Raw genomic sequence first — 13,384 nt, 5'->3', positions numbered from 1 at the left:
CTGAGGTTTGAACGCAGAGAGCTGGAGAGATTGAGCAGGTTGGGCGAGAGGCTCATTACTCAGAGCTGTTAAGCCGATAGAAACGACTATAGAATGACTCACAACCCTGTCCATCGGGCCAAAACTCTCCTGTGACCTGGAGGAGGGGGAGGGGGGCTGAACCTAACGCCTGAAACTATAACAACATCCATGCTGTCGAGTCACAGGAAGAGATATTGCTGACATTACAGGAAGGCCACACACCGAGGGAGAAAAAAACAGGACAGAGATTAAAGGAATAGCTAGTTCACCCCAAAATTATTTACTCATTCAAAATCCCCTCTTTGCCGTTTCTTCTTTCGTAAAACACAAAACAGCAATTATACTGTATATAGAAAGTAGCAATCATAATTATTCTTAAAATTATAAGGAATATCCTAGTCATTACATCACTATAATTGACCCATAAAACGCATACCTCGGGTCTTTAGAGACTCGGGACATCATTCACTACACTCCTCCTCATTCATTTTTTAAAGTTAGACATCAACCTTTTTAGTATTCCTCAATTAATTCATTATGAACAATATATAAAAAAATATAAAAAAAATAATTATTTTAAAAAAATTCTGTTTTCCCATTATTTTTTTCGTCAAAATTGTATAGGGTCGCTAACAACCCAAGGTGTGTAACAGTGCAAGTATATTTTTCTGCACAACAATAATTTAATCTTTGATAACTGAATTAAGTGCAACTCGCCTTTATTCCACAAGGTGGCAATGTCTTATACGCAACGATGAAGTGACGTTCCACTCATAGTTACCGCAGGCAGAAAACAAAAGCAAAACTTGAAATGTCTCAGCGATTTACTGCAGAGAAAGTATTGAAAGCAATCAAATCTTAATGTCACTGTCACTTGATGGTGTATCTAGCGAAGAAGCTGTCAGAGATCAAAATATTGATTTTGAAGATGTTGAAAATGATAGTTTAGAGAATATGTTTGAGATTGCTAATATGAGCAAGATGCTGAATGTACTTGAAAATGAGCTCTGACGAGGACAATGATAAAACAGCTGCTCAAACTGAACCAAATTATGCTTTATTTTGTTCTTCTGTAATTGTTACTCTAAAATCAGGGGAGTTTTATATTATCACAACAGCTAGAGATACATCCATGTTAGATATAAATTTGTGTTGCTGAAGACCCAAATATGTAATAATGACTGCCAAAACATTTATGCATTTAAAATAAATGAGAACTGCATGGGGCTGTCAAAAAATTATAATAATAAATAAAATGGTAACACTTAACAATAAGGTCCCATTTGTTAACATTAGTTAACTATATTAGCTACCAATTAACTAACAATTCTAAAGCATTAATTTATCTTAATGTTAATGTTATGACCAAGTCTCAATCTACAGATGACATTGTTTGCGAGAGGTAACATCAACACTGAGGCTGGTGTGTGGTGTGTGTGTCCTTGCTCGCCTTGGGCTAGAGACTCAGACCACCATGAGAAACTGCAGTGTGGTGCTTCATTTTAATGAACTCTGCAAAAGAGTGTGATTGCCCTGACACTTCAGTCCAACCCACTCAGCTTCAGACGGCACTACCTCTGAATTCTCCAACGCTATATGTGAAGGTTAGAGCACCATCTTACACTAAAGCTTTGCCTTTTCTCTGTGATATTTTGGGGAATCATCCTGATGTCTGTTTCTTTCTGTTTTAAGTATCAGCTGTGCATGAATAAAGAAGAAGAGAAACAGAGTTAGTAGAGACAATGAATCAAGAAACCCTTGTTGTGACGTTAGTTTTATTAGAAAACCTACTATATCAGGTCTGATATGCGTCCAAAACCTATCCCTTATAGCAAACCACTGACACATTTCCATCACACAAGTCACATCCCAGTTCAATTCAGATGAACGCGCTCAGTATAATCAAACGGAGGCACTTTGCTGCAGCACAAGTGTATGAGTGGCCATAAATTGTGCTTGTGTTCCTGTGCGGAGCCAAATTTATAACTGTCCCATTGATTCCCCAGAGGAGAACCAGCCACCTTCTCATTGAGAAGCCACTGCAGTGGAGCCCGAGCTCACAGCTGGCCACACATTCAAACCGCTCAGAGACTGCATCTCCTTCACTAAAATACAAAAGCTTTCACTGAGCAAAGACGGACTGTATGTCAACCGAGCAGAGCAAGCCATCGGCATACCAACTAAAAAAGAGCCACGTCACGCAGCAAGATCAAGCACCTTGTGCTCAGTTGATTCCAAGCTAGTAATCGTCATGAAATTGGTTCTTTTTTGCAAATATTTGGGTTACACGTCAACATATCAAGTAGTGAGACAGGGATTGTGTGTTCAATTAAATTAAATGCAAATAAACAATTAAAACTAATTTCTTGCAACATACAAGTACTAGTCATCACTCAACTGGTCTTACAAGCTCCTATATAAAGTCTCCATCTGAGACCAGCAGAACCAGTTCAATAATACATTTATTAGAGAATTAGGCCGTTCTTAAATGGATAGTTATTGATAGATAATTATTTAATTCATTGCTCACCCTCATGTCGTTCCAAACCCATAAGACTTTCGTTCATCTTCGGAACACAAATGAAGATATTTCTGATGAAATCTGAGAGCTTCCTGTCTATTTGTTGACAGCTACGCAACTGCCACTTCGACGATTCAAAAAGTTCATAAAGAGATCGTAAAACTAATCCATATTAATTGAGCGCTTTAGTCCAAATTTTCTGAAGAGACTCGATCGATTTAGGCTATGAACAGATTGAATTTAGCCTTTATATGTGAATAGAGAAGAACTAGAGAGGCGAGTCATGATCAACAAAATAAATTCGAATGGTCACATCTATTGGAGAGCATATCATGCGTAGCTGATATATATAGTGTCACATGATCCTTCAGAAATCATTCTAATATGCTGGTTTTGAGCTAAATTATTATGAATTATTATTGGTGCTCAATTGTTAATAACGGTCGGTTATTATCAAGTTGATCTGTCAACAGTTGTGCTGCTTAATATTTTTGTGTAAACTATGATGCATTTTTTTAACGATTCTTTAAATAGAAAGTTAAAACAAAATGTATTTTCTGCCAATTTTGATCAATTTAATGCATTTTTGCTGAATAAAAATATTACTTCCTTTTAAAAAAAAAAACGTACCAACTCTAAACTGTTGAATACACCGAGTAGTGTATCACAGCAAAAACAACATTTTCAACAATGATAATAAAAATAAATGTTTCTTAAGTCGCAAATCAGCATATTAGAATGATTTCTGAAGGATCATTTGACACTGAAGACTGGAGTAATGATGCTGAAAATTCAGCACCATCACAGGAATAATTTACATTTTACAATAAATTAAAATAGAAAACAGTTCTTTTAAATTGCAATATTTCTCAATATAGTGTTTTTTTATGCAGCCTTGGTGAAGAACTTTGGAGAAACTTCTTTAAAAAACATTAAAAATCTATATATAACCTATTACTGTAGAAATGCGTTAGCACAGGCTGTGAAACAATCTATAGTCTTCTTAGTGGTGCAGTGATTATTAACTCATTTAACACAATCTTCTTTATGGATTAGGGCAGTGGTCCTCAATCCTGAAAGACACCCAGCACTGAAACTTATGATATTAATCAGCTTTATTCAATAAGGGAGATTTCCAAAATGTGGAGTGCAGGATTGAGTCCCACTGCCACGCAGAGATGTTACCCCTACTGAACAGATATCAGGGGCAGTTCTCTGGAGCAGTGACTAACATTGAATGAACACTGATCTATTGCTGGTTTGATACTGATCTAACACTGATCTTCTGGATGGTTTAGGGCTGTATCATAGACAGTTAACGTTATCTGGTGCAGTGACTAACACTCTCTGCTGCATATCATGGCCTGGCTGGGCTTACACACTCTGTGACTTAATATCACACATCTGACTTTAAATATCATACCTCTGAGCATCCATCCAGCCGATTTTCCAGGTCTAATAAAAGTGATAACGATCTCGAAGTCGTTTAAAGGCGATGTAAACACTCATTTGACAGGTAGACTGACACTCCCAGCCAGCCTCGGACGCGAGATGAGCGCGTGAGTTAACGTTAGCTCGTTAGCATAATAAACATCTTACCGTTCAGCGGAACATCCAGATCACACACAACTGTAACAGGGTTTGTTCCTCTGTGTCCCACCACAAAACTCAAGTCAATATAACACTCCGCAGACTGAATGAGAGGGTTTGGGGGTTGGAATAGGGCAGTCGGACCAGTTGTGTGTGTCCTCTCCAGTCTTCCGGAGCTCGATGGGGGAAGTTCCTGCCACTAGCAGTCCGATTCCTCCAGCACGAGCTCAAATCACAGAGTGGCGCAGAAACTATAGATTATTAATCACACAGTCATAATGTGTGACGCGGTGTTTGCGAAAACAGTCGGATCTCAGCTCAGACGCATCTGTCTGGAGCTGCACTGGCTGAAAATGGCGTTGTGTTTCTCCCGGCAGGTTTACTCCTCCTCGTTATGATGTCATCCGAAGATAAAAAGGAATTTGGGATTATCGAAAATGTTGATATCAGCTTTTAATTTTACTTTTAATTTCGTTTATTTTTATTAGTAGTCCTATTTGTCTACTACTATTATGTTTCCGTATATATTATACCAAAGTTCGTCTAGGTTATTTAAGCAATATTAGTAATAAGAATCGTCAGATAAACAATTTATTATTAGCTATGTGGCTAATGATATACATTTAGTTGCCTAGTGCGAAATTTAGTCGCAAATACGAGTGATTTATTACTCGCAATGTAGTGAGTTGAGAGAGAGTGATATCGCTAACTGCTACTACTACTACTACAAAAAATAAAAAAAAATAATAAAAAAAAAATAATAATTTCAGAATAAGCCAATTAAGCAAGCTTTGCGCGTAAATAAGCAAAGTACAGAAAGAAAACTGGTCTGGAATGCCACATATGAGTGGAGCGGAGTGAGATTAATTTCTTCGCCAATGCTCAAAGCATTTGATATCACTCTGCTTCTCCTTCCACTCCTGGTTTTACATTTCAATACACATGATCACCCCGAGAAATTATTTTCATTTATTATCTTCTGAATTATTAGCCTAAACCTTAAATTGCATTTTATGTAAGCCTACCTCGATATGACAATTCATGATTGGAATTTTATGGTTCGTGTCATATATTTATTATTTGACTGTGATTCATTCGAAATAATTTATTTTACAGGTACAAAGTGGCAAATTTAGCTTCAATTTAATGCAATATGTTAATGCAACATTTTCCAAAGCCACGTTTGATACCAAAGACAGGCCTTTAACCTATCAGTGTTTTAGCTTAAAAAAATAAATGTCTTTTAGGTGTAAAAGGTCAAATTTATAATTAAGGGATAGTTCACCCATAATTGAAAATTCACCCTCCAGTTGTTCCAAATTTGCATTTCACAGAATATCTTCTCTGATGTTCCACAGAAAGAAAGAAAGTCATACAGTTTTGGAATGACATAAGGGTGAGTAAGAATTTTCACATTAGATAAGGCTGCTGTAGATTTGCATTTCTCCTCTCAACATATAACTATTAGCATAATAATATTTAGGTTTTGAACTTGGCGAGAAGACTAATTATAAAAACAGTTCCAGGTTTTGGTGCAATGTTTGGTCTAAGCTTTCACTTCCACATAGAGACAACACCATAGAGAGCAGTGATTAATTTACAGTCTTTATTTATATTTCATGAAGTTTTTCCTTTCCCTTGTCCAGTCAGTGTCCTCCATGTGTTGTGTAGAGCCACTCTTGCCATCAGAAGTGTAATGGTGAAGTTCCGTCTGTACCATTCCCTGAAACACAAAAGATTTGGAATTAATCCTGTTGTAATAGTCAGAATAATTTTTTTTTAATGGAACAGTTTTAAACAAAACACCAAAAAGGGTCTTTTTAGTTGTTGTTGATTATCATATTTGATACATTAGGCTTTTATGGCTCATATAGTATAATATAGGAGAATATGGAGCTCACACTTGAGGAGAAAGAAAACAACACCTCCGTTTTATTCAGAGGCCCAAATAATTTGCAATTTGGTGCAGTTGCTGATATTTATATGGCCAAAAAATAAGATGAAATTCTGATAGCTTATAAATATAATTTGTCACTCTATTTCTCCCAATAATGTGTTAAGAAGTCGATATTTAAATGCAATGAAATAATGCTGAAGTATGCAGCTTCATTCCAAAAGACATTCCAAAGTCATTATGAAATTAAAATTTCACGACAAATAAAAGGTACATTTTATAACAGTTACTATTCTGAAATATGACATCCTTTATGACGTATGCGGCCGACAAATGTGAGTTTAGCGTCAACCCTAATTAAACACCTGATCCAGCCAATCAAGTCCTTCAGGCTTATTTGAATTCTCAGTACTCATACATTTTTAGAAAATGTAAGCCTTTTCCTTGCTTAAAAAGATGAGAGAATGCATGTAGAGGATTGTGTAGCGCAGTTTTTAAAATGTATAAAAGTATTTGAATCTCACCTGTTATAACTGGAATGCCTTGTAATGTTTTTGTCCAAGAAGTGTTTGTAGAATACTGCCATCTCCTCACTGCCTAAAGTCCTTTTCCTTCCTGGAACAGGGATAAAAGACACAGTATACACAAGCACATTTCAGTTAGCAAGGCATGTCTCCTACGTTCAGACTGTGAGTCCAAATCTGATCTCTGCATATCCGACTGGAATCCAATCAGATTTAGCAAGTGTGAATGGCAAAGAAAGAAAAGAAAGAAAAAAAAAAAAAATCACATGAAATGCGAAAATCTGTTTCAAGCTACAGCCATATGTGGTTTGAAATCCTATTCAAATCACATTTCTGGAAATCTGTTTCAGTCTGACTGCTCTGATCGGACTTTGTATGGTTTATGTGACTTTCTTATGCCATGTAAACCATAAATGTCAGATGTTGTTATAGGAAACATGCTGAAAGTCGCTGCAGAAATAAGGTTGTGTTGTTGCAAAGTGCCGGATGAGCAAAAAATGACAATATAATTGACGGAGACATGTTTCGGAACCAGCGGAGATGACAGCGTGGCACAAAGCCGCTCACACCAGTCTCCTACGTTTCTGCCACTGGCTCAGAAGATGTAGTAGTCCAGCGCGATGCTACACGTTGTCATGTTGTAAATAAGACATCATCTGTATTGCAAATTACTCCATGCTGTGGTTGCTGTTTTTGGCGTATGCCTACAAACACAATGTCATTGTCATAGAAACCAATGAAGATGTTTCAGAAAACTAATGGATCTGAACAGTTGTGATACACAAAGTGGACGTCAATAATTTTAGATCAGATTCCAATAGTATATACAAATAATCAGATTTGGACTGACAGTGTGAATTAAATTAAGTACATTGAATGTCAGGGGTGCAAACCTCAGTTCCTGGAGGGTCACAGCCCTGCAGAAGCTGTCTCATTTCGAAGGCTGTGTCCTCCAGAGGTCGCATTTGTGACGCTGCATACGTCATTGAGGCTGCTTCATTTCAGTAAACTGACCACTACATTCCAAAGTCATTATGAAATTAAAATTTCATGATAAATAAAAGGTACATTTTATAACAGTTACTATTCTGAAATGAGACATCCTTTACGACGTATGCGGCCGACAAATGTGAGTTTAGCTTCAACCCTAATTAAACACCTGATCCAGCCAATCAAGTCCTTCAGGCTTATTTGAATTCTCAGTACTCATAAAAGAGTAGGCAAAAAGCCTCCGGATGACCTACTACTTCCAGTGAGATTCTGAAGTGTGCATACGAGACCCTTTACTATCCCATGAGGCCACGGGAGTGGATTTGTGAATGGCAGTGAAGGTCACGTGATAATGACAACATGTCAAATGTAGTATGTCCGGATAACATTCATACTACACACACTCATACTATACAGAACATTCTCTTTTAGCGGTCGTAAAGTAGTAACTTATTCAAAATAAGTACCTACTCAAGAGAGTATGTGATTTTAGACGCAGCCTAGGGCAGCATACGAAATATCATACTTCCCAACTATAAAGTAGACCAAAAACAGTATGTGAAGTAAAAAGTGAAGGCCGAGTATGACAACTCATTCCCGGATTTTGTCCTTTTTAACCTGTCAGAGTTAGTGCACACACACTGGAAGCAGTGAGTAGTGAACACATACATACACTGCAAACTGTGGACACACACCGAAGCAGTGGTCAGCCATTCACTGTGGCGCCTGTGGAGCGATTGGGGGTTAGGTGCCTCGCTCAAGGGCACCTCAGTCATTTCCTGCCGGTATTGAGAATCGAACCCGCAACCATCAGATTACAAGACTCTCTAACCATTAGGCCACAACTGCCCACAACTAGACATACTACTACTACTACAAGAGTAGTATATCCAAATTCATAATACTCATAAAAGAGTAGACATGAAATTACCCAGATGACTTGCTACAGATTCTGAAGTGCATATATGATGGACACTTTACTATCCCATAAGGCCACAGGAGAGGGTTTGTGAACGGCAGTGAAGTGATGCAACCAGAGAAGTCTTATCATTGGGAGATATGAGGGTCAAAGGCTCTACCATTGGATTGGCGTAATGCCTAACTTGGATCACGTGTGCCTTGACTTCATTGAATTTCGACAGTCAACCACTGTTTGCGGATACCATAGAAATAAATGAGAAGTGCGTTAACTGAATCATAGCTGTCACACAATTGTCTGTGACTTCTCTTATAAAACAGCATTTTTTTGTGTGTAAACTAAAAATAGATCCATCTAAAAATTGGCAAACATGTTGAAGATTAGTCGATTCATTAAATGATAAGCTATTTGCTCACAAAAGCAGTTTATTCAGCGTTGTGAAGCCTCTCCTCCATTGACATCCATTCAAAAAGAAACAAATGGCCTCTTGTCTTCCCTGATCACTGCAGCATTAGCAGCAGGCGTTACGCCTTTTTCAGCTATAAGGTTGCAGGCTTGCCTTCAAGTGGCTTTGAAGGAACTGACGCTGGTAGGTCTCATGATAATGGCAGCATGGCGAATGCAGTATGTCCAGATTACATTCATACAATATAGAAACACACTTTTTTTTAGAGGTCATGTATGTGTGTTGGAGTAGGGTTGGAACTAAACTCTGCAAGGCTGTGGTCCTCCAGGAACTGAGTTTTGCACCCCTGCTGTAGGTAGTGTCTGTATTTAGACAGCTCACCATTATCATCTCTTTCTGACAACCCTTTTGCCGTCAATTGTAATTGAACGTATTCTTCTTTTTCCTGTTGTAAAAAATAAAAAATGGGTCAATATGAAGTAGTCAAAAAAGTCACCTCTAGTTTCTATGATATTCTATAACAATATAAATAGTAAAGATATACTGCAAGAATCTTTTGGAACACAAAACTGCCCCCTAATGGTAAAGGGAGAACTTCATGGAGGATCTCAATAGTTGCAGTAACTACTCCACAAACATATTACATGTGTTGCCTTCTGCAAACTGAGGGGTTTTAAAGCTTGAATCATACATCTGTGGTTCACACCTTGCTAAATGAGAAGTTCTGGTTGGTCCAGAACTCGTGGTTCCAGTCCTCGGTCTCCTGTCTCAGATGCCTCAACTTCCTTTCCAGTGGCGTCTCATTCTCTGGAATGTGATATATGATCGGCCTCAGGTTCGACAGTCTATCTGGTGGACCGATCCAGTCATATTTTGATGATGCTGTTGGACTGAATCCAGACCTCTACATAAAAAAAAAAAAACAGTCATCTAGATAAGAACAAGGCAGCATGATAGGAAACTTCCAAAAACAAAAAAAGAAACAAAAATTAATCTAATCAGTCTAATTAATCTGGGTAAAACTAGGCAACATCCGACAACTAAATCCACAGTTATAACTAAACTTTTTTTCACTTTCACATCAGGTAAAAAAGAAAAAGAAAAAAGAGAGTATTGAAATAACTTAAATGTTACAAAATGGTATGTACAAAAATTTGCATTTGAAAGTTATTTGAAAACTAAAAGCAAAAGTATAGACAATTATATGCAAGTCCAGTTGAAATTCAAAATTCTAATTTAATTGTATGAAATTATATTAATCTAATATAATTTGTAGATACGTGCAACGAGAGCATTTAAATGTTAGATGTGCAGATGAACTGTTGCATTGCTGTTAATTTGACATAAAGGTAGTAAACGACAAACCTCTGGTCGTTTGGCATGTTTTGGTGGTTGGCTTGTGCTTTGTCGATGACCTCGACAGGGACTCCTTAATGACACAGGAGCATGTGTGTAACACAGACGCAGAGACCTAGATATTATACAATTAAATGTTTTTACATTCATCTTTGATTAAATTAATGAATCGACCTTGACAAATAAAAATCATAATAAGTGCGATTTCTCCGCTGGCTTCCGTAACAGCACGCATCTATCAGTACATTTTAACATGGTGGATGATTTTAAAATAAAAGTCCTTTACATTACTCATGCTTCAGCGCTTCGTACAAGAGAAGATATATTCTGTTTTCCGAGGTAAAATGACAACCGGTGCATATCACATTCTGGAGAGAGTGCACTGTGTTTTATTTGAATTATATTTTCAACAAAAATCAAGTATTTTGGAAAGCTCTGGCGCACTCTACTTCCGCTAGTTCTGATTTTATCAAACTGGACGACCAAAACATCCCATGAGTTACGACACAACAACATATGGGCCTGGTTTCACAAACAGGGCTTTAGATTAACCCAGGATTAGGCTTTAGTTAAATTAGGACATTTAAGTAGCTTTTATAAATGTTCCTTGAAGAAAAAACAACCATTACTGGTGTGCATCTTGAGACAAAACAATGACATTGACAATGACAATGTTTTAAGATATGTCAGTGCAAGTTGCTTTCAGTTAAAACAGTGCAAACATGCATTTTAGTCTGGGAATAGGTTTACTGTAAGCCTAGTCTGTGAAACCGGGGATAATGTCAATGTTTGACTAAAAATTAAATAAAAACAAGTTAGCACTTTAAATTAGTTTAAGGTCTTAATTGTTATTCCTAAAGTGGGTCAGTATATGTTGTATACCGGTTAATTTGTACAATTAACTATTCAGTTAATTTTATAAATTAATACTGCAAATTTTGGGATTCAATTCATTGGGATTGTCATTTCAATTGTGTTGAATTGAAAAAAGTCATTTAAAATCATTGAAAGTGTTTAAAAATATAGACAACATGCGCTTTTTGTGATGTCGCTAATGAATCTGCATCACAAAGTTTTTGTGACAAAAAATAAATTAAATAATACTTCAAATTCAGCAAGGATGCATTAAACTAATCAACATTGACTTTCACAGTCACTATATGCTGTTCTTTTTCACTTTATCTATTCATCACAGAATCTTGAGAAAAATGTATCACTGTTTCCACAAAAATATTAACTTTATATATTAAATATTAACTAGGCACAACTTTTTTCTATATTGATAATACATATTAAAATACATTCAAATAGAAAACAATTCGTTTAAATTGTAATAATATTTCACAATATTACTATTTTAGCCATGGTGAGCATAAAATAGTTCTTTAATAAGCATTTAAAAACTTTTGGACGGTAGTGTATAATAATCGTATTATATAATATTCCCCATTAAAACAATTTTAACCCTTTCACGCATAGTGGTCACTACAGTGGACAGCTATTAAAAAAGCATTTTCTTGAATTTGCACGGGTTTTTATGGCAAAGTTGCACATCAGCCTCTTCATTGGACCCTGGTGCATCATCCTATAAATTGCAACCAAGTGGCAAGCCTTTGTGTTTCGATTTTTTCCCCCTCCAAGCCAAGATGGCCAAGGGTCAGTCAGACATGCCAAGTTGCTCCGGAATATCCACCCATTCCTTCTATCCTAGGAGACTCTTGTAGGTAAAAAAAAATATTGCAGCATCAAGCAATATCTAATGAGTCATATCACAGTAAAATTTTCCAAGTTTTGATTTTAGATTGAGAGAAAACTCTGATTAATCACATGTCCACTGTAGTGGACGTCATGCATCAATTGCTATATTTCAGCTACAATTCATAATTATGTTGTGAATATTGTTTTTGAAATTTAAAACTTAAAAACTTAATCTGCAGTGACTTTTTTTACTGTAAATAAATGTACTTGTATTATTAGAATGTAATTTTCATTGACATCGAAAAAAGTCATGTGATTACATAATGTATGACACTTGTAATGCATTACTTTACTTGTTAGATCAAAAAGTCATCTGATTTCGTAATGCATGTTATTGTAATGCGTTTTTTTACCCATAACATCAAAAAGTAATCTGATTACGTAATGCATGTTACTTGTAATGCGTTTCTTTACTCATAACATCAAAAAGTAATCTGATTACGTAATGCATGTTACTTGTAATGCGTTTCCTTACTCATAACATCAAAAAGTAATCTGATTATGTAATGTGCGTTATTGTAATGCATTTCTTTACTCATAACATCAAAAAGTAATCTGATAACGTAATGCATGTTACTTGTAATGCGTTTCTTTACTCGTTACATCAAAAAGTAATCTGATTAGGTAATGCACATTACTTGTAGTTAATTACTTGCTAGATCAAAAAGTAATCTGATTAGGTAATGCACATTACTTGTAGTTAATTACTTGCTAGATCAAAAAGTAATCTGATTAGGTAATGCATGTTACTTGTAACACATTACTTTACTTGTAACATCAAAAAAGTAATCTGAATGCGTTATGCATGTTACTTGTAATGCATTACCCCCAACACTGATCATTTCAGATGAGATTGAAAAAAAACGTATCGCTATGTTTTCTCAGAGGAGGGCTATGATAGAAATGTGCATGTCCATCTTGAACATAATCAGAATTATCAGCTAATAAGGGTAAATCTCCATACTCTGGTGCACTGGAGGGAGCATCTGAGTGGTTTCCACAGTTGTACCTTGACAGACTGTAGAAAATTCTGATGGAATCACATCCTCATGTTCTGATATCAAAGATACGCGAAGTGCAACTTGTATGAAGTTGCATGAAGCCTTTGCAATATTTTGCATTTATATTTTTTGTATATATTTTATAGTTTTCACATGATTTGATATAATTGTATTGATTAGTTTGTTAAATTCACATACTTTATCTGTTTGATTATTGTCTTATATTTAATATAGTATATCTTAAGTTTAAACCATAACCGCATGCTGTCCACTCAAGTGGACATCTGAAGATCTCTTTGAAAAATTTGTAAAAAAAATTAAATAAAAATCAATTCTTGTTTTTCATGCCCTAAGAGCAATAAAAACACATAGGAAAAAAATCCTGACTGAGGTTATCATAATTC

At 36.0% G+C, this 13,384-nt stretch overlaps 2 protein-coding genes across 6 annotated transcripts in view; both read right to left on the bottom strand.

Moving 5' to 3' along the window:
- klc1a (kinesin light chain 1a) overlaps positions 1-4,518 on the bottom strand; it is a 137,303-nt gene extending 132,785 nt beyond the window's left edge. For all 5 annotated transcript variants that reach the window (XM_082154006.1, XM_082154002.1, XM_082154004.1 and 2 more), the window contains exon 1: positions 4,142-4,518. The gene's annotated coding sequence lies outside the window, so the exon portion shown is untranslated. The remainder of the gene's footprint in view (positions 1-4,141) is intronic.
- A 1,206-nt stretch (positions 4,519-5,724) lies between these two features.
- coa8 (cytochrome c oxidase assembly factor 8) lies at positions 5,725-10,624 on the bottom strand. Its single transcript, XM_082154026.1, has 5 exons — positions 10,231-10,624; positions 9,572-9,769; positions 9,247-9,310; positions 6,551-6,641; positions 5,725-5,855 (listed from the first exon to the last, which is right to left on the bottom strand). The coding sequence occupies exons 1-5, from the start codon at positions 10,369-10,371 to the stop codon at positions 5,750-5,752; spliced, it is 600 nt and encodes a 199-aa protein (XP_082010152.1). The 5' UTR covers positions 10,372-10,624; the 3' UTR covers positions 5,725-5,749.
- Between the last annotated feature and the right edge of the window lie 2,760 nt (positions 10,625-13,384).

The sequence above is a fragment of the Leuciscus leuciscus genome, assembly GCF_965113295.1.
Source record: "Leuciscus leuciscus genome assembly, chromosome: 22".
Taxonomy (NCBI): domain Eukaryota; kingdom Metazoa; phylum Chordata; class Actinopteri; order Cypriniformes; family Leuciscidae; genus Leuciscus; species Leuciscus leuciscus.
This window is presented reverse-complemented; position numbering and strand designations above follow the sequence as displayed.

What these genes read in the sequence shown, in the direction of transcription:
- coa8 (XM_082154026.1), bottom strand. Translation starts at nt 10,371, where the DNA reads ATGAATGTAAAAACATTTAATTGTATAATATCTAGGTCTCTGCGTCTG. An exon ending in GTCAGAAAGAGATGATAATG is followed by an intron (nt 6,642 to 9,246) that starts GTGAGCTGTCTA and finishes TCCCTGTTCCAG; the next exon opens with GAAGGAAAAGGACTTTAGGC. An exon ending in AGGCATTCCAGTTATAACAG is followed by an intron (nt 5,856 to 6,550) that starts GTGAGATTCAAA and finishes TTTGTGTTTCAG; the next exon opens with GGAATGGTACAGACGGAACT.